Consider the following 21676-nt stretch of genomic DNA (forward strand, 5'->3'; position numbering starts at 1 on the left):
AAGCGACTGACAGCAGATTCGGGTGTGATGAAATGGTAATTGTTACCAAGATACACTTGTTTTGCAGGTTTGGTGGTCGTCCACAGAAGGGCAATGGAGCTGGTGAAGGGTGTGGAGTGCACGTCCTATGAGGAGCGTCTGGGGGTGTTTAGCGTAGAGAGGAGGCTTAGGGGAGACCTCATCACTCTCTACAACTACCTGAAAGGAGGGTGTAGCCAGGTGGGGGTCAAGGTAACAAGTGATGGGATGAGCTGTGCCAGGGGAAGTTTAGGCTGGACATCGCGGGGAATCTCTTCACAGAAGGGGTGATCAGAGAGTGGAATGGGCTGCCCAGGGAGGTGGTGGATTCACTGTCTCTGGAGGTGTTTAAGGAAAGACTGGATGTGGCACTTGGTGCCATGGTCTAGTTGACAAGGTCATAGGCTGGACTGGATGATCCCCAAGGTCTCTTGCCCCCGTGCCTGTGTCCCAGTCAGACGTTGCTGTTCCAGCCTTTCGCTCTCCCGGCACCCAACGCCGCTGCTGAGGCCACGCCCCTTCGCTGGCGCACCTCCCGCCGGCGCGCGCCGCGCATGCGCTCCGCGCCTCTTGCAGGCACTGCGGGAGGCGCCCCGTGCCGCCGCCGTGTGATGACGTCAGCGGAAGCGCGGAGGGGTCCTTTCCCTTGGCCGCTCGGCCCAAGGTGCCTGCGGAGCTCGCGCGGGCGCGGGTCGGGGGGCGCCATGATGGTGGGCAGGACCAGCGCCATCGCCGCGGGGCTCTGCGGGGCGCTCTTCATCGGCTACTGCATCTACTTCGACCGCAAGAGGCGAAGCGACCCCAATTTCAAGAACCGGCTGCGGGAGCGTGAGTGTCCCGGGACGCCCCCTCCCCTCCCGTCCCGTCCCCCCCGCGCTCTTCCCTCAGTGTCCCCCCTGCTCTGCCCCCCCCACCCGCCCTGCCCGCGCGAGGGCTGCTCCTGGCGCCGCCGCCCCCGGGGCCCCGCCGGGCCCCCTCGGTGCTTGTGGGGTCTCGCTGTCCCTGGACCGAAGTTAGAGGCTGGGGCACAGAATCAGTGGCACCAAGGTTGGAAGAGACCTTCAGGGCCATCCAGCCCAGCCATCCGCCCGGCGGTCCCACTGTAACCCCTAACCCACTAAACCACATCACCCCGCACCAGATCTAGACGTCTCCTGAACACCTCCAGGGACGGTAACTCCACCAGCTTCCTGGACAACCCATTCCGATGCCCGACCACCCGAACAGTGAAAATTTTTTTTTCTAATATCTAATCTGAATGTTCTCTGTCTCAGCCTAAGCCCTTTTCCTCTGGCCCTCTCACTGCAGGCACGGTAGCAGAGACCGGCCCCCGCCTCACTACCCCTTCCTTTCAGGTAGTTCTGGGCAGGGTCGTCGTGTTGGGTAACTCATAGTTTCCGTCTCGGATGCTTGGCTTGGAAATAATTTACCTCCCCCCCCCTTTTTTTTTCACATATTGCTCTCCTGCAGGCTCAGCTGTGCTATTATAGCCGCCACTTTTATGTGGTGACACTTTTCACTCTTGGAAGATGAGCAGATAAAACAGTGATCTCTTACAGTGAAGTTGTTGCCGTGTGAGACAGGGGTCGGTGGCAGCTCTCAGATATTTCATCGGCTGCATTCTAAACCCTCCTGGCAGCTCTGCTGTTGGCTTCCAGGATAAGAATGAATGCCAGAGAAAACTGTTGATTAATCCAAAATGTAGAGCTCTTCTCCTGTGGCTCTTCATTATTTCACGTCTTCAACATTTTTTTTAATATTTTAATAGTTAGTGAGGGTTTTAAATGGAGTTGTAAGCATGGGCACTGAAGGGACTCAAATCATGAGAAATAAGCTGATGTTTGCTGTGCTGAGTTGTTTCTACTGTGGGAATATGTGTATTTCCTTTGGTAACTACTCTGAAGATAAGAAGTTACCATTAAGGTGAAGTTCCCTGGCAAGCAAACATGACGTGATCAGCAGTTCCACAGATGGAAAAGTCAATAACTAGATGGGTTGAAAATGAATATTTACCTGATAACGTTTAAACGCAACCAAAGAGCTTTGGTTCTGCCTTGATGGATTGAATTGTTGAGTGACCTGTGTTGATGTTTAACAGCAAATTAATTCCGCTCTCTGAAAGCTCCTCCACAGCCAGCCATCTCTGTCAAATGTTTCATCTTCAGGCCCTTGCTCATGTGTGTAGGATTTTAGGCATATACCTCTTGTGTGTCTTCTGAGCACTTTTTTCCCTGCAGTGCAAGTCCTTCATTGGGAAGTTCTAGCGCAGTAAAATGATATGTGCTTGTCTTGCTCAAGCAGACTCAATTTTTGGCAGTATAATCAGCCCTGGGATTTTCCTTTGATGCCAAATACATCATAGGAGAAATACCGAATTACATAAGACTCTTGCAGTCCAGGTTTTCATTAGCTGAGCCTCTATCCAGTCATGTTATGAATAAACCTTAGAATCGCTCTGGTTAAGAATTGTCACGTTCTTTGAAGTGGGAAACACATCCATAGTGTTTTGCTGGAGGGTGGCAGTTGTCATTTGGAGAACATCATTGTATGACTTCCAGTCCTTGCACATGATGCACTGGTCTGCTTTTAGTTGTAAGGCTTTAGCTAATATTAAGGAACTTGGGTTTATTTATTTTTGTAGTAGTGTAACAGATTCTTTAGTATGGGTGGTGTAGCACTGGTGCCACTGATCTGGTTATTACAGCATTTCTACTGTTGGGTAGACAGTAAGGCTGGGCTGTAAAATATTTGACCAAAAAGGTCCAGTGCAGCAGTCACTTGCAGTTCTTTATACGAAGGTGCTCCATTTGTTGGGCAATAGTGGGAGCATGTGATGGAAAACTTGTAGAAACCACCTTTACAGCACATTTTTTTCACTAACCTTCTTAGGATAAGATTGTTTTTCAGCCTCTGTGATGCAATGTCAGCAGAATTTGGGAAGGACAGGAGTTCTGACAAGTCAGTGGGTTGCCTATCATATTTGGTCAAGCGCATGCTGGCAAATGAAGAACCACTATTTTGTTTTGTCCTCGCAGTTACATTGTACATCCCTGTGGGCTGTGTTAGGGCCAAAGTTTACATTGCAAAGGCCAAGCATAAAAATGAGGTGGCCAGATTTGGGTTTGGGGGGAAAAAACCCTTGATTTCCTGGAAGTTTCTGGAAAGCTTGAGGAACTACTTCACTTTGGTTTTCCAGATGTTTTAATTTTATTTAGCAAGTTTTGTGGGTGGAGTTGTTTGTTGGGATTTTTTTAGATTTTGGTGTTGCTGCTTTGGGGGCATGTCCATATTTAGTCTTGGGACCAACAGATAGCAAAGCCATAAACATCTGCTTAGGTTCCCCAGCTATATTTTAAGATTACAAGAATTCAGATGTGTTTACTATTTGCCTTCTTGAATGAATAAAATGGTAAGTGTTCTGTCACTGATCTCCTCGTTCAGAGACAGCTGGAATTCCCAACCAAGCTGAATTTTGCACCTTCTGCCTGGACAGTGGCATGAGAGGAGGGCAGTAGGCAGAACTGCGCGGATGGGAGCTAAAAGTGCAAAGAGCTTTTTGTTCCTCCTACTCCTTTGTGGGACTGGTTGGGAAGCTGCTGGGGCTGTCTGGGGCTTTTTGCAACCCATGCCAGCGGGACAGGTTATCTATTGGTTCATGTTGGAAACTTGCTCCTCGTGTACAAGGGCTGGCCTGGAGGGCCTGCAGGTCCTGTGCAGTTCAAAAGCTGCAGCTCAGCTTTCAGTTTTGGGTGGATACACTGCATTTCCATGTTAATAAGGATTCCTTCTATAAAACGTTGCCCTTCCCATTTTTAGTGTGGTTATCTCTGAAGCGTTTCACTTTCTTGGAGGTCCCTAAGGGAAAACAAACTTGGAGAGGTTTTTAGGTTTGTTTTTTTCCCCCCCTCAAAGTCATTGCTTTTTGCTTATGGTATTACAAATGTAACTTTTGGCTGTTGGTTACAAAGATATTTTGAAACTAGTGTTACCAAACAATATGGGAAGAATTCCTAAATATCCATCAGAGTTATCTGGGTTTTGTAATTGATTTATCTAGTGGACATTTTAAAGAGATCTGTAGAAGAGTATTAAGAAGAAGAAAAGTTGCACAGTAATCAGACTTGAAAGACTCAGTAGATCAGTGTTCAGTGTCTATATCTTGGTGATTCTTCATATTCCTTTACCATTTTCATGTTAAAGTACATGATTTCAAATGTGTGTGATCAGTGGTCAAAAGCTTTTATTAAATAATTGCAGTTACCTGCATGTCTTGTATTTCTTTATCTCTGAATGCTTAACCTGGTGAATGATACCTTTTATAACATTTTAGATGTCATAGTCACGCCAAGAAAACACAATTTTCTCCTGAAAATGTTATATCAATATTAAGGTCTTACTCTTTGTATTTCTTTTTGGTGTTTTCACTGAATGCACTACAGTTGCAATGTGGCTTGTTTTGATAATGAAACATTTAAATATTACTTTTGTTTTAATTTAATCTTAAAGATCTTATATATTAGCAAAACTTGTTTACACAGTAGTGCAGTTTCAAGTTTTGTGCAAATTAATGCTTCAGAAAAGTTGGAGTGAGCTAGTTTTATTAGCACTAATTTTCAAGATAAATTCCTTAATAACAGAAATAACCATAATAAAATTGTAGTACGTTACAGTTCTATACAACACATTTTTCTGTATATAATGTTGTAAAATAATGTACACAGGTCAATAAGTTGTAGAAATCCAGGTGCTAACGGTTATTAAGGTGTTGTAAAAAGTAGAAAGGGTGATCCATGTAGTTAGAATGTGAACTCCCTTTATATAGAGATCGCTTGATTGTTTCCACAAATGTTACACGTTATGTTATCACTCTGCTAGGAAATAGCACTCCCAAATATCTTCATCATGTGGACAATTGAAAATTTTTAATTACGATTTAAAACTGCTAGTCATATTTAGACATATTTCCAGCTTGTAAAATTGTCTCAAAAGAAAAATTAGGGCTGTGTAGCAGTTGTTCTTTGTTAATACAGTTGTTCTCTGAGCACCGAGGACAAATGGTGAGAGGACAGTTTAACCATAGGCTGTATTTAGAAGTTTTATTGGTGTAACTATTTCAGTTGATGAGCTGAAGACTTAGAAGAATGATTATTCTAAGGAAATTACCAGTATTACTATAGTTATTCTTTCTTATATGAATAGCTGCTACTATAAAAATACCTGTATACCTGCCTAATTGCTTTAAAAGCAATTTTAATTTTAATTACATTTATCATACAACCATTTTAATTACCATAGTTGTGCTGGAGTGGCACAACTTTAGTAGCAGACCAACTTTTTTGCCTGTAGGTTAGGCAATTAAATCTGTCCGTGTTTGTTCCATCTCTAGAGGTTTGCTTTCCTCAGGTTTCAGAAATGTATCCCTTAGTATTGCTCTTGCTGTGGGATGATGAGATACTGCCACCTATTACCTGGTTCCCAAGCCTTTGCTATAAAGCAACTGGGAAAGTGCACCCTGCATGTGTCTGCTGTGACCTGCTGAAGTCCCTGTTGGTGGTCCATCATACAGTTCAAAACTAGATAGCCTTGACTTGTAGACAGTTCTTGTGTGGCTTAGTGTTAGGAATCCTGTAGAGAATTCCTGTGTGACTAATTCTCCTTGCGTCTGTGTGCCTCTAGTGCCCGAGGTGTGTGTGCTGCAGGCCCTGCACGGTTGGTGTTTGCAGTAGCTGCAGGAGAAGAGTTGCCATTTTGGGTTGGTGTGCGACTGCCAGCCCTCATTAGACCTCTGAATGATGTTCTGTCGCAGAGAGTGGGCTGCAGTCTTGTGTTCAGTCTTCAATGTTTGGAATACAGTAGCAGTTTTTTGTTCTGAAAATAACTTTGATTTGTTCACGATTTCAAACTGTAATCTGAAGGGCTTTTTAATTGCAAATTAAAAATGCAAGATGTTTTTATTCTTATAGGAAGGAAGAAACAGAAGCTTGCCAAAGAGAGAGCAGGGCTTTCCAAGGTAATAAAGTGTTCAATAATGCAGTGCTATTTTGAAAGATGTTTCATTTGTGTTATTTGTAAGATTTATTTAAATCCAGCATTACAGCTGGATTTTTTTGATTGTAGCATTACAAATACTTCTGCAAATATGCAGTCTTTAGTTTTTTTAATGCTCACAAATACGGTTGTTCCTTTTTGATTTCAGATAGAGGAGTTGTACTAGAAAGTACAACATTCACTGTGTGATTTTTGTGGTGTTTTTCTCTTTGTAGTATGCACAAGGACTTTTCAGACTTAAAATCATTGATGGGATACATGTATAACTGAACTTCATATGTTTTTTTGCCATAAGTATTTGATTTCCCTTTCCTTATCACCAGGAAGAAAAGATAAGGTTTCTCTTAAACAATTGTAAGAAATATAGTTGTTATAAACGTAACACACCTTAGAATTTGTATTTGCTACAAAATTGTGTACTTAATAAAGTGAATAGAGGTATTTCAGGCTCTGTCTCTCTACAGATTTGCAATGCAATGATATGAGACCTGAGTCTGATTTTCAAAAACATTCTGTGTACATTTAACTTAGTGGTGACACATATTTTTTTGCCAGTGTCAGTGTAACAGTGTGGTTGTGTACATGTTTGATTTCAGTTGAGAATGTTTTCTGCTAACTTGTTTATTACTTGATGTTTAAGGGCCAACTTAACTTTTACTCTGTGTGTCATAGTTGCCTGATCTGAAAGATGCTGATGCGGTTCAGAAGTTTTTCCTTGAGGAGATTCAACTTGGCGAGGAACTGCTAGCTCAAGGTGATGGCATTTTTTATTTTTTTTTCCGAAGGGTAAATTGTAAAATAATTTTTCTTTACCTTTGCTAGAAGATGATTTTTATATACTAAGATATTTGGGGGAGTCAAATTCCTGTAGGAAATCTGTTTACTTGTTTCTAACCTTTTGTGTTCGGAAGATCTAGCAAGGAGTTTAATCCACTGTTGGTGAGTGTTTTATGTAAATGTGTTACAGTATGGAAGAAGGTTGATTTCAAAACATTATAATTTGTCATACAGGTGAATATGAAAAAGGTGTTGATCACTTGACCAATGCCATTGCTGTGTGTGGACAGCCCCAGCAGCTACTACAAGTTCTACAGCAGACTCTTCCACCACCAGTGTTTCAAATGCTTCTAACTAAGCTCCCTACAATAAGCCAGGTATGTGAAGCGTTCGCTGTTGTTTGGGGTTCGAAGTAATTGAACTACTTAATTTATCCACTACATCAGTCCTTGAGTATTGGGTTTTGTAATCTGGTTTTTTTAATACGTTCAGTTAGACTTAAAGAAGCTTTTTTTTCACCTGAGACATTAAAAAGTGAATATGAAAATCTTCATGTAGCATTAATAGCGAACAGGATAAAATAGAAATACAATGCTTCTCTTGTGTGTAGGGTATGCTAAGCTGTTGAAGTAGAGAATCTGACTACAGGTGAATCCACTGTTTTCCAAATACAAGCTGGGGGAATCAGAAGAGCGGTAACTTCAGTGCTCTGGGTCTTGAGTTTGTTGGGTTTTTATTAAATTACATATCTACAAGTGTCTGTAAGTGCTATGAAAGTCCATTAAAATTAATCTGTTGCTTTTGCTACCCGGTTGCTTCTGGGCCAGCTATAAAAACAAAATGTTAACTAGCCCCAGAACATATGACAATTTTGGAAGCTTGGGAGTTTCTGTGATAAGAAAAGTGTTAGTAGATCCATGCATAAAATGCCCTCCCTTTTTAGTCTGAGTACTGTGCAGGTAATGTTGGTAATATGCTGGCAGGTGAGTCTGTTGTAAAATAAATAATATGTTTTATGTTCTTGGAAATGCAAAGGTACTCCCTAATGGTGTTACCTGACGTAAAACAGAGGCTCAGTGCTGGGTATCAGTCAGCTCTTTTTACAGCTCAGGCCTCGTTACATTTCATGTTAAGGTCCATATAGTTAGTGGTAGCACCAAAAAGTGTCGGCTACAGGAGATGTAAATGTCAGGGGAAACAACTGAGCAAAAATGTTTCCTATGAGAACAGTGCCAAAACCACACAGAGATCATCGCTTGAGGCTGATAGGATATTGTTTATCTGTCTTTGGCTTTGTTAGGCATTGTACTGTATGTAATTTGTGGAACTGACTTCAAAAACTTAAGTCAAATAGATTGCCATTTTTAACTTTAATCAGTTTGCTCAGTAATTACACTGCTTAACGTTCAGTGTAAAATTACATTGCTTGATAATCAGTTGCCTACTGTCAATTTTATGTAATTGTGAATGAGTTTTTCTCCTTCTTACAGAGAATTGTAAGTGCACAGTGCTTGGCTGAAGATGATGTTGAATGAGGTCACACCACAACGGGGGGAAAAAAAGTTTTCTTACCCCAGAAGATGAGCATCAATAGGGGGATAAAGGGGCAAACATAGTAGTTAATGGACTGTGTACCACATCGGGTTCTACCAGAGTTAAAATTAACTTTGTGTAGGTGGGTTTCGCAGGATTTTATTTATTATCCCAGTGAAAAGTGTATTTTGATAAGAATTCATTTTATAAATACACTGTGTTGAGTTATCAAAGTATCACTTAACTTCATTATTATTAAAATACGCAGTTGTAATGTTGTACATATAAGACATAAAACTACGACCTATTGAAAACCCAGTGCTCATTTTTGAAAAAAACAAAGTTATGGCAATAAAGATTTATCTGCACTTGTGTGTCCCTATAGTACTACTTTAAATTTCAGAATATTTGTGTGTCAGAGCAAATGATCTAAAAATTGCAACATTAAAATTTATTTTTAATGTTATGGCTGGTCTTCCAATGCTTTTAATTAAGCTTAAAACCTTGTGTTGTTTCCTGAGAAAATAAACATATGATCATTAAACAGTAACAGATCATCTTAGAAAGACAAGCAAATCACAATGGTAATAGATGCTGGCTGAAGAAAGAGTGACAAATCCATTTCTGTCAGGAACAATAACATGTAAAGTGATGCAAGTCAAAACTATCTGGCAAACATTAAAGCTCTGTTAATGCAGGTGTCTGAAACAAAGCTGTTTGGAATAGAACCTGGGGCAAGTTGTAAGAGCACAAAGGTTGTTTCTTGAAAGCTTGAAACTTTTTTGCAAGATAGACAGTTATCACTTCAGTCTCTAGTCTTCAAGACCATAGAAAATGGTTCTTAATATTCTTTTTAAGGCATTTGCCTTATGAAAAAAATTGCACTGATAAGGTAAGACAATCATATCCCTGGGGTAAATAGTTAAAGCTAATGGAATTGGATGTTGTAAAATTTTGGTGTGGTGTGGTGAATTTTCCTCTGCTAGTGCAAAGGAGGCAAATAATATACAGACTCAAGTGAGTAGCAGAAGTGGACTTGTGAAAGCAAGTTTTTTATGGATAGGATCTTCTAAATGTCAAAACAGGTTGGCTTTTGCTGTTTTCTGGATTTGAGCTATCAGCACTCAGGTGGCAGAAGAAACAATTAAAAATGTAGCTTTATCTTTTTGACATGGTGACTGATTTTCAGCTTGAGGAGAATGCTTTGAAGTGTCAGTTTTCAGACCAGCTGACAGTTTGCACTAATTATGCTGACAAATTAATGGTAAGGTACAAGGTGGCATAGTCTAAGTACAAGTGAGGTACTTTGAGAGCACTTTAGCCAACATTCTCATCTCTCTTATCTCATTTCAGCCTGGTGTAAGTTTCTGTAAAGGCAGGTTCTCCGCAACAGTTCAGAAATTGCCTCATACAGGATTTTTCAGAGGTTAAGTGGATAGCTGATTGTGACCTAGCAGTCAAATACCTGAGTTTCGGAGTAGAAGTGTTTCTTACTGAGTCAGTCTGTTAAGATGATTTGCCATGGAAGAGTAATTTCCCTTAACCCCTTGAAAACACGATTTCCAAAGATTTGAGGTGCTGTTAAATCATTCTGTAATGCGACAAATACTGAAGTTAATGGCCGGTGTGAACAAAAATTTCTTGGAACAGCTGGCTGTAGTTAAGTGAAGTTGTGCTTGAATTGTTCAGGTAGCATAAGGTAAAAGTAAAACTTAGCCATATTCTTCAGGTGACAATGGATGAGGTGCTCTTTTAATTTATTTTAGAGGAACAAAGTTATTTTGCACTTACTGTGAAATTGCAGAAGGTTCTGTTTTTAATGAGGCTTTTTGGAGGAGTTTTTCTTTTCTAACCCTTTAAGTAAAAAATAGGATTTCATAGGTTATGTTGACAGAACTGTTAGCATATTTACCTGCTGTCCTTGCTGGTGGTGGTCACTTCAGTATATCTTTTTAGTTCAGCTTTTAGCATTGTCTTAAGGTAGATCAAACTCTTCCATCCTGCCTTGAAAAACAAACCCAAACAGCATAAGACAAAAGTAGCACCCTTCCTTCAAACCTGAACAATTTTCTACACTCTTTGGTGTAATGATAGCAATTTGAATTCACCTTTTAGCTTACAACAAAGCTCTTCTGAACTAAGTGTGTTTTAGCAAACCTGGGTGTCAATTCTGATCCTGATGGAAGGCTTGGTGATACTCTGATTATGTCTATAAATGTTATTTGTTTTAATAAGCATCACAGACACACATATTGCATCCCTTTTTAGTTTTCTTGATCCTGCAAAGTCAGATACAAACAAAATTTTAGATAGCATAGGTTTAAATGTAGCCTTAAATGAAAATTTATTCTCCTACTTCATAACCCAGAAGTACCTGGTTAGTATGCCAGAGCAAGCTCTGATACCTGTTTTGAGTGCCTTGAGTGGGAATGATGAATCCTTTTAATAAGACTTGAATTTTTTTTCCCTCCAAATCTCCCAGTGAAGCTAATACCTTACAAAATGAAGACTTGGAAGATGTTGTCTAGAATGGGAATTTGCTGTTGCTCCAACAGTGGCAGGCTGGCAGTGGTGTAGCTAGCATGCACAGCCCACAGGTGTTTCAGACACAAGCAAAGTACGGGTCATGAGAAGGGTGGTGGCAGTGATTGATGTTACTGCATCAGCAGCAGTAATACCATTACCTTAGCTGTGCGTAGTACTGTATTTCCTTTCACCTGTGCAAATTAAGAAGATGTGAAAGTGAGCCGTTCCAGTTGTGTATTTGCTGCTACTGAGCTCACAGCTGCTGGTGAATAAGATCTATAATTTTATTTTACTGCAGGTTAAACTAATCTTTTTCCCAGAAAGAGCCATCTTCTTTTCTGTGGTTCTCCAAGAATAAGACACTTGTTTTCAGCACTAAAAGGATTTCTCATAAAGAATATGAGAGGTCTGTTAGTTTTATGTTGGGAAGTCTTCTGTCATTGGTTATGAGCTTCTCAGGCAGCTGTTATAGAAAAAACACCCAGCTAGTTTCATTATCATGCAGGACTACCTTTGATGTCTCACCATTAAGCTTTCTAGATAATGGAATCAAATCCAAAACCAGAGTGATCAGGCACACACTGAATCATCTGGCACTAATTTCCTTTTCCTGGGGGTTGACAGAATATTACTGTTGCCCTTAACTTGAAAAATGGAGAAGTCCCAGGCCTGCTGTGTAGGAGGCCAGCCAGCCATCATCAAAGTAAAGCTCTAGCTATTTATGCACTGAGAAGAATCTCTAAAGTTTCATTTGTACATCTGTTGATGGTGTGTTTAAAGTCCCCTAGGCTGAACAGTGGCCCTACATGACTGTTGTGTTACAGTTAACATGAGTTAAACATCAAGGGAAGCTTTGAAGTGGTCACTAAGTGCTTTCAGTGATGGTTTCAAAGGCATGTTGTACAGTACACCCGTGCTTCTGTGTATTTAAACGTATGGATATGAAAAGGGCTGTTGTGGGAAAAAAAAGTATTCTTCAAGGCTTCTGTTGTACCCAAGTTTTGGTTTGGTTTTTAGTTTGTGTGTTTACACTGACCAGCATAGCTTACAGTTTTCTTTATGCACTGACCAAAAGCCTGTTGCAAAGAGCTGAAACTTGTGCTTAATTCACGAGGACTGGGCTAGCTTTTGTTGGAGGCACTCCAGAAATTGAACTCCTGTGGGTATCTGTACTTTTTTTCTGCATTTGTACCAAACTAGAACTTCCCAAAGAAGATGTGGCTATCTGATGCTATTCTCAGAGGGCAGAATTTGCCACATCTGTGTATGAATGTGTGAGGCAAGCCATAGAAAACAGCTGGCCTTTCTGTGATGTTTCTGTACCAAACTGTCCAGCATACTGGCAGTAGATAACGGGCAGCTTTTTTAAAACATAGTGATTTCCATGTGTTCATGAAAAAAAAACCAAACAGGTTCTCTCTTCTTTCCTTGCAGCAGGGGCTAGTTTTACAGAATATTTACTCAACATCTTTTGATGAGCTTGCTACTCCATTTTCTGATCATCACTGCAACTTAGTAATCCTGAAGTCATAAAGGCCTCTGTGCTATAAGCTTTTGACTCCAGGCATACAGTTTCTGTTCCTGCTGTGTAAAGCTCAGGCCTTGATTTAACAGGTTGACAGATGTATGTCCTGCAGCGCTCACCCGCAATTACATCATTTCCCTTGCACCCTGAAGGTGTTCTCAACTCATCTTTGGGGTGAGAAGATGTCTGGTGATGCCCACCCATGGTGGGAGAGTTGCTTAACAGAGTGTTGCAACTGGTACGATGTTGCTACAGCCTACAGATCTGTCAGGATGGTCCATGTTGCAAGGCAGTTGTGAGTGCTGTTCGCCTATGAAATTCCTCGTGTGCATGGAGGCAGAAAACAGATGAAGTCAGATAGTTTTGCCTCTTTGCGTCTTGGACCCTTGTAGCTCAAAACTGATTTGGTCACACATCATTTGTCTGAGCAGGTCTTAATCTAAACAGCAGAGGGCAGTTTTGCACACACATTTTGTGCAAGCTCATCCTGCAAAATCCTGATTTTTAGGATCTTCCTGTCTTGTGAGGTGATGCAATGCAGCATTTTGTTGAGACAGATTTGGTACAGTGTATAAGACAGGCTCAGTGGGGCAGCAGTGGCAAGTGTTTCTACTGATAATATCTAAATTTGGCTTTTTAAATCCTGTGTGTCTGACTTGTTATGATGACGTGATTAGAAGAATTTCCCTTTTTCTCTCCATCCCTCTACACAAACTAGGTATATAGATAAGCCAGCTGCATTGTACAACTTCAACTCTGCAACAAAATGCAACTGAATCTCATTCCCAGGCATGCAAGAGAAGAGTTTTCCCCTGCCCAGCTGCATGAGCTTTGCTAGCTGGAGTGAAAGAAGTGTACCTGTTAACTGAAGTAGGGGTGGAAGTGATGGCACATGTAAGGAGAGCCAACCAAAAAAATGAGGGGGCAAGATGTTATAGGTTCGTGACAGGATGCATTTTCATTGCTGGTTGAATTTCAACTTAAGGTGGCAAAATCTACTCACCCTGTTGCGATCCTGTAGCTGACATGAAGGGAGCTGATGGGGTCTCCCTCATGCCTTGGAGACAGATATTTGTATTGTAGTGACACCCTGGCTTGAAACGGAATCTTTACTTGTACACCTCAGAAGTGGTTTTTCTCTGCTTCCTGGTCTATGTTTGCAGAGGGAAAGTGTATGTTTATGCCATACAAGTAAATGGCAATTTTCCACCCTTGTAGCTGTTAGTCAACATTTTTCCAAGCATTCAGCTTGTTAGTTAGAAATTCTTCAAAGTCTGCTTAAAACGTGACAAGTATCTAGAGAGAGCTGTTTACTAAAAGATACTGTCTCAGCAAACCATGCTTCTCCTCCTTCCTTAGGTCACTGGCTATGTTACAGAGTGTAACATAGCCTGGAAGATACAGAATTTTGCTGTAAGAAAACAATATTTGCCTGTTTTGGCATGTATGTAAAAGAGCATTTCCTGGAGTTCTGAAACAACCTGGTTAGCATCTCTTGTTGTATTTAATATTATTTAATGAGAAAGAATGTATATTCAGCTTTGATGATTAAAATGACGATTATTGCATGAATTTGTTCATTATAATGCAATGACTAATTAAATGAAGAAATGGAGAAAAGGGATTCCTGAGCAAGCATGTTCTTTGAGAAAGTCTTCTCTGTTGTTTTTAATTGATAGTACACACCTAATCAATTCATAGCCGTATCTCATTATTGGTGGGAACAGTTGGATTTTGATGGAAATTTACTTTCACCACACATTGACCTGGTATAATGTAATCGCTTGGTCCTGTAAGTTACGGTGATGAAGACTACCAACTCCTAGAATTAAGGAGGTGGAAGCTTTTGCCTGTATAAAGAAGAGAAGCCCCATCTGACCCCAGGTTACAGCCTCCATGTTTATGGAGTTCTTCTAATTGGAGTGTTTGACATAATGACACTCACCTGAATTTGCATAACCATGAGGGGTTGCTATTTGATTTATGTTTCATTTGGTTTTATCTCTCCATCTGAAGTTTTGAGCTTTAACATCAGGTTCCTTGGCTTATGTTAGAAGTTGTCTAACACAACTCAGGGCCCTTTTTTACTTCTTTGTAGGGGTGTTATTTACTGGCCATTGGCACTGGCAGAATTCTTAGCATGAAATTATTATTATTACTTCTGTACCAGCAGAGATGTGTGTGGCACTCTGAAGAATCTGTCAAGATGAAGTCTCTGCTTCTGCAAGCTCACAACCTGCGGTCCTGATCCCGTAATTTACTCTGCATGGTCCTTTCCTCATGGAAACCTAAGCAGTCAAGAGCAGGACATTGGGACAGTGACACAGGAAGGGAGAAGGTAAGGTTTAGGATAGTACGATTGTTTTGGTAGCAATTGGGTGGGTGTTTTATCTGAATTATGTATGAAGCTCTAAAGCTTGCTTCTTTTCTTACGTCGCAGTCATTTCAGAGTGGTTGGCTAATCAGTGGTAGTTACTAGTGTAATCAGGAAAAATCAGACCTCAACCAACCATAGACCTGCCTAGAAATCATGAAACCTACTAAAAGAAAAAAGTATTAAAGACACTCTCTAACTGAATAGATTTGAAGCACAACTCCCCCGTCCCAGCTGAAATCAAAGAACATAAGCTGTCGAGCACTGTGTTAATTGCTCTGCTGGCAGTCCTGCAGTTCATAAGTGCCTTCTGCACTGTAAATGTAAGAAGCAGTCTTTCAAAAATCTAGCTTGCTGTTGGATAGTAACTTTAGAAGGAACTCTGACTGTTCTGTCAAAACTTAGTAATCAGCCCACGCTGTAGTGCCTGAAATTTGGTGACACCATCATGCAAAGCTGGGTCATAGGTATTAAGCAGGTGTAAGTGAGGGAAATAGCTTAGAAGGCAATGCAGTGAGTCAGTGTCCGCTAGATGTTGGATTGCAAACTGTGAAAACTTGACAACCTGATAAAATGGTTGAAAACTTTACAGAGAGAAAGTTGTAGCCCAGTTTTGGACAGCTACCCCATCCTTAAAAACAATGCAGGCTTCTAAATCATGCTTTTGACCTTCAAAGTCTTGGTGGTTAGAACAGATGTTATCTGTTGGCCATTTGGCTCTGTCCTCCTTTTTCTACTTTGGAGCTGGTTTCTGGAAAGCTTCTCCCTGGCAGGAGCTGGATATGTGGTAGACATATATTCAGAAAGTCAGATGATCAGACTGGTGTGTCCTGTGACCCTCAAGAACCAATGGACCATCTGGTTCTTAGTGGAAGCTTGAGCTAACCACTTGGGCACCTTGGCTTCTCTGGGCAACCATGGAAGTAAGTGCTCAGAAGTTATATTGATTTTCTAAAGGGCACAGAGTCCCGGGGATGGACTGTATTGATATTGGGGTGGTGCTCTCCCCCTGGTTTATGTCACAAAATGGGAAGCAGGGAAAAAAATTGGCTCCTGTGTAGAATCCCTCTGTTCATTTTGGTTGTTTCCAGGATAGCTTTAGGACCTTGTCCCAACTGACAAGGTTGGGAGCAGTGTTTTCTCTGCTGCATTGCCCTCGAAGTTTTTCAGCAGGCTTGACAATATTTGTCATTAGACTTTAGATCTTTTCACAGATGGATGTTTCCTATCTTAGGCAGCACATTTTCAAGAAAAATAGTGATCTCACCCTGATTTTAAAGAAAAAAAAACAACAACCAGATTGCAGTCTGACAGAACCAGCAACGGCTCAGACTCAGGATCCTTTATGGCTTTCCTTTTTTAAAATCTTACTGTTCAAATTCTGCCTCCCCAGCTCCTGATAATGTTGCAGGTGATGTGGGCTTGATCTCGAGGGGTGACAACACAAACTTTGTTATTGATTGATGAAGAAGTAGTTTTGTAAATTCAGAGTATTCGTAGGTCCTCATAGTGTTCAGTCACCAAAGAATTTGTAGAGGCCATCACTCTGGGATTTTGAAGAAATGCTACTGTAAGAGTAATTCACTGGAGCAGCATAGATTATCTTCATATTGGGGAACTTAACTGCATTTTTCTTTTTTCTTGGAAGACTACATTATTTTTGATAATATCAAAGAATGTCATCCTTATTGACATTGCTGCAAATGCAGTACAACTGTGCTCTTGTGAAGCTTCACAGGACTCGGGGACCAAAGAGACAGAGCTAATGATTAGCTAGACATACTGTCCTTTGCACCACAGCCAATACAGTCTGCTACTAATCATCTTTCAGTGCCCATAAGGTGTGAGAGTGGTCATGTATTTCCAGTAGGGAAGTGCACGTGCCACGAAGCAGAGCTTTGTGGGCAGTCTTGGATGCCTGATGCAAGGCTTCTGCCATTGCTTCCCAAAATGATGGTCTCTTCTGGCAGTTCAGGCATTGGCAGTGTTTTTGTTTTCTGGTTAAATATAAGTCTGCTGCATCCAGGATCTTCCAATTTAACATCTTTCAATGAATGTCAGAATTCCTAGTCACCAAAGCTCTTTTTTCTTTTTAACTTCCTATGTGAAGGTCATACAAAAGTATTTGTTCACTGCCCTTTGCTAGGCATCTTCTGAAGATCAAGTGCCTGACTTTTGCTGTCTAAGGGGCTTATTAGCATTTTGGCTTTTCTTTTTTAAAGTGTTGAAAGGTTAACGTTTGTATTCTTTTCAGAATACAAAGGAAATGTGTAATTGCAGAGGCACATAGTGGAGTCAAATTATCAGAGTTGGCACTGCAGGATAGCATCTGGGCACACAGGTACTGACGTGTTTGGCAGCATAACTGGAGACAGCACATCAGGTCAAGATTCAGGCCTGTCTCCCTGGGACAAGGTAGTGCTCATGCTCCCGCCAGCCTATCATTTTGCCATAGACATTCATATGACAATTGCAGAAGATGCCCAAGGTGTGGTAACTTTGAGTGCAACAGCAGCAGCAGCAGCAATGGAAGATGAGAATCTGTGGGCCTCAGTATAAGCACCAGGTTTATCCCAGCAAAGCCAAGTTTGTCTTAAACTTCCTTTGGGTGGAATTTTTCCATTTTCCCCTTGCCTTCCTACACCTGTCTTTTATAGACCAAGTGGTTTTGCAGTTCTCAAGCTTGGCTGTAAAGCACAGGAAGGAAATGAGGCCCCACGTCCAGGTAGCTGCCTTCTGCCCAGGGGCAGGCACCGGCGTGGCAGGCACAGAGAGCCGGCGAAGCCCCGTGTGTTTCAGCTTCCCAGAGCCGGTGTCGCTAGATGGCAATGTGGTACTCCTGCAGCTGGGGCTTCTGTAAAATGTCTTCCTTTTTCTGTATTTATCTCTGCCAAACTGATGATTGCACTCACCACCCCGGCAAGAGAAAAGAACAAAATCATTTCATAGAACATTACAGCTCTTGTGCCTTTTTCTTTTCTTTCTTTTTTCCCTTTTCCCCCCACAGTTCTTTGTCCTACAGCAGGGTGCAGAGGTTTAAAAACCTTCTTTCTTAATCGCTCTCCTTCTAAAAACAGAGAAAACGCAGCCTCTAGGGAGCAATTAGCTGTGAGAAAAGCATTTCTCAAACAATTGCCAGGAAATATTGTCTTGACCGATATTCCTGATGTAACACTGTCGTTCTCAGTACTGTTATTCTAAGATACTCGACTGCAAAAACAGCAGGGTACAGATCTGTAATGCACAATCTGCAGCTTACCACCTACCTTACCTTTTTATATGCATTTACTTTCAGCTTGTGTCCTCCCCCCACTCCCTGGAGCTATTCTGTTTAGGAGAGTGAAGAATTATTTGTGACTTTCCTCTTGTGAGTAGTGTATCAGGCCAAGGCTGTGACAAGGCACGGCTGAAAATTAAGGTTATGCCTCTGCTGCCTGGGTTCCTGATTGAAATTCAGTGGCAGTGTGCTGTGGAGGGGATCAGGCTGCATGTTCACAGAAATCCCTTCTAGCCTTAAAGCCTGGCAGCCTGAGAGTACGTGAGGTTGGTGAAGCCTGAATTTCAGTGGGAGCAGCTGGAGAGCAGGTACATGTGAAGCAGGCAGCAGAAATACACTGAGACCAGGGTCTCGACCCTGAAAGCCCACTCCCCATTGTTGTATTCATGGAAGATGGACCAGGGTGGGGAGAGGTTGGAGGAATGGTGGTAAGTTTCAGGTGCTAAAAGCCAGCATTAGCAGTGGCCAGAAACTGCCACTAACTAGCCAGATAGCCATGTGTACATGTGTGCATGCCCATTTGTGTGCACAGCCATAGTTTGTATTGTACGGTTCAAATTTTGTCCTTCTTTACATAAATTCATGAAGATTTGAGAAGTGAGCCTCTCTCTGTGGGACAGGGTGTGAACTGAAGCACCTTCTGGAGGACAGACAGCAGTGTAATCCTTTCATTCAACCATGTCTGCAGCTGCTTTTTATAAACTTGGCATAAATACATACTCAGTGAAGCCAGGCCTGTGTAGCTGGAAAATATTTTCCACCATCCAAAAAAACCAGAAGTTTGGAAAAAGAGCCCAGAAATTGTGCATAACATGGAATGGCCTCGCTTGTGGTTTTTTTCCATGACTTCCTCAGCTCATTTTTCTACTGCCAATTTTAGAAGCCCATAAGTCATACTTGTTAAACTTTCTCAGTTAAAATGTAACTCTAAGAACAAAGTCATATGATATGTTGCAGCCAAATAATCCTTCCAGAGCCTCTGACTGGAGAAAAACTACCCTGATCTGGCCAGCTTGCAGTCCCTCATGGGCTCCTGTGTCCTGGGAGAGACAGGGCTGAGGGGGCAGGTTCACAGCCCGGAGCTCAGCTGCAATGCCTGCATGGGTGACAGCTTCCTGGTGGACTTCAGCAAGCATTTCTCCCTGCTTTTGCCAGGGTGGTCAGGCAAAATTTTTTGCTTCTGCTCTAGAAGGACTTGAAGCAGGAAGCTAAGCAGAGGAGGGAGCGAGGGGAGGCAGCACAGAGGCTGATGGGGTTCAGCAGTGGAGGAAGGTGCTGCTGCAGTCATGGGGAAGGAGCTGAGGGGTGAGAAGACAGCAGGTTGCCAAAAGCGAAAGTGAATTTGCTGGAGGGTTTGAAACAAGGACATCCTCACTTCAGTGCCTTTTTAAGTGTTGAATCAATATGGAAGTACTTGCATGCCAGGAGCAATAGTTGTGTTTGCCAGTTTTACTCTCTTTTATAGGGTGATTTTGCTTACACCAGGCCCCAGATGATTGTCTTGAAGTGCCATCCCTTGTCCAAGGTCTGCTCTGACCACTTGCAAAGACCAAGTCAGTGCTAGGGGGTCACTCTAAATTTACTAAATTTACTGGGGTAGTAGCCAAGAGCAGAATCTGGCTGTTGGCCCTGCTGGCAGTGGTCCTCCAGCCTGCCTGCACTCCCAGGGCTGGAAGTCCCGGCCTAGGCCCCTGTGACCTGCTGCTGGCTTGGGAAGGCAGGGAGTACTGGTCTCCCACAAGGGCTGCGTTGGGCAGCCTCTGTGCCTAGGGCATGCAAGTCCGGCAGGGCATGAGGGACTAGAGCAGGCAGAGGAGAGGCAGGTGAGAGGAAGGAGTGGAACTGTGTGGGGCTTCTCCATCTGCTCCAAGTTCCAGCCCTGCCTCCCACTTGTACTGCGGCAGAGCAGCATGGAGAATCTCCCTCTGGAAAAAAAGAAAGAAAATACCTATGTTTTTTCCCCTAAATACCAGCTTTTGAGTTTGGTTCTGCCTCAGTGGAAACTGGGAGAGTGTCTGGAGGAAGTTGGGGGAATCACAGTGCTGCGGAGCGGCTGCCAGGAGCAGCGGGCCCCAGAGACGGCCTTTCTGCAGCAGGGTGTAACACCCTCGCAAAGCCTGTGTGGTCTTCACGGGAAAGGAGGAACTGAGCAAACGCACTGGAAACCAGCAAGGGTGTTGTAATGTTTTTTGGACAGCCTGTTTCAAAAACCAGCGACTGCCTCTCTCTCTCCCCTGGCAGCTGCTTCCCGTGCCATGACATTGAGGGAGGTAGTGGTGACTGATGTAACTGCGGCCGGGGAGAGTCACTTGCCCAATGTGTGGAGGCTGGCTGACTGCCAGAGAAATTTGCTAAGGCTGGGTTTTCTCACAACGGGCTCCCTCTGCACATACCTGTAACTGGGCCAGGTGCTTGGCATGGCCGCCTCCCCAGCCAAATACACGAGGTGGCAGAGCTACTCAAGCCAGGAGGAGGAGAAGAAGAAGAGAAGGAAGAAAATTTTGTTCTCATCTCACATGAATGCAGACCCAATAACATACCTAGGCATGCATTGTTTTTGTCTCCATGTTGTAATTAATAATGATGTCTGTTTGCTGAAGCCAGCTGTTCTTTGTGCTAATGGCTGGAGGTGTGGGGGAGAGGGTGAGGAGAGGCCTAGCAGTTTTTTTGCTGGATCACCAGCAAAATAACCTTTAAGTTATTGTGACAGACCTTTAAAAGGATGTCTTTGTATGAACTGAAATATAATGCTAAGCTGGGCTCTTAAATTCTGGCTCTGTTGAGAAAAAAGATCCTTTCATATCGATTGTCATTTTGTATGCAGTTCAGGCACCGACTTGTAGAAAATCTGGGCCAGGAGAGATATCATTAGGTATTTATGGGGGTTTGGTTGGCTCAGCAGTCAGTTTTTCCATTGTCATGCCGTGACAGTAGTGCATTACATACACCCTCAGGAGACATCCTTCTGCTTCCACAACAATAAAGGACTTTTTTTTCTTTTTCTGACTCATCTTCAGCTTGGAAAAAAAAAAGGCCAACTGCCACCAGTAAATATAATTAGGAACAGGCACATATACTGTAGGTAGCTTTCAGAGCCCATTGGGATAGTTCCTGTTAAAATATATGCTGGTGTTTGCTTACCCCATGCTTAGACCTCCAGCTGCATTCCTGATTATACTTAAATGTTTTAACATAGCCTGTTGATGTTGTAGGCTGAGGAGCCATTTCTAGTTTGGACCAAGAGAAGGAATATATTTAATGCTGGGATCGTCTTTCATGCACACGCAGGAGTTTTGGCCAGACTCACAAGGCAGAGGAGTACAAATGGCTGTGCTGTACCGGATGTGAGGTCCACTTAGCTCTTCATCCTGCCTCTGACAGGGGCCAGCAGCAGATGCTGGGGGAAAGAGGACAAGAAGCAGAGCAAGTCTAGACTGACTCTGCCCCAGTGTGCCTTCTTGGCTCCCAGCATAGCTATTCTCATTCACTAAAGGACAGGGGAAGAGGCAGCTACTTCCTTAGTCCTGTTCTCTGGCTTCTTTGGGTCCCTGCTGTGCAGTGGCCCCTGTTTGTTTTGCTTCCCAGATGTGACTTCACG

At 42.5% G+C, this 21676-nt stretch overlaps 1 protein-coding gene and 1 non-coding gene across 7 annotated transcripts in view; both read left to right on the plus strand.

The window, feature by feature from the left end:
- Positions 1-651: 651 nt before the first annotated feature.
- TOMM20 (translocase of outer mitochondrial membrane 20) overlaps positions 652-21676 on the plus strand; it is a 50339-nt gene continuing 29314 nt past the window's right edge. For 3 of the 6 annotated variants that reach the window (XR_003534548.1, XR_003534549.1, XR_003534551.1), the window contains exons 1-5: positions 652-846; positions 5982-6028; positions 6739-6820; positions 7078-7220; positions 14601-14765. Coding sequence is in view for 1 of the 6 variants with exons in the window: in XM_027685189.1 (XP_027540990.1) it covers positions 723-846; positions 5982-6028; positions 6739-6820; positions 7078-7220; positions 8334-8378 (441 nt within the window). In the remaining 5 variants the exon portion in view is untranslated. Of the gene's footprint in view, positions 847-5981; positions 6029-6738; positions 6821-7077; positions 7221-8333; positions 8745-14600; positions 14766-21676 lie in introns of those variants that run through there. The other 3 variants (XM_027685162.1, XM_027685171.1, XM_027685189.1) reach the window with 2 other exon arrangements.
- On the plus strand, positions 1634-1768 carry LOC113972812. The gene has a single exon (XR_003536016.1). It is a non-coding gene; the product is annotated as a small nucleolar RNA SNORA14 (small nucleolar RNA).

This window comes from Neopelma chrysocephalum, unplaced genomic scaffold (genome assembly GCF_003984885.1).
Source record: "Neopelma chrysocephalum unplaced genomic scaffold, ASM398488v2 Primary Assembly neopelma1_23, whole genome shotgun sequence".
Lineage (NCBI taxonomy): Eukaryota > Metazoa > Chordata > Aves > Passeriformes > Pipridae > Neopelma > Neopelma chrysocephalum.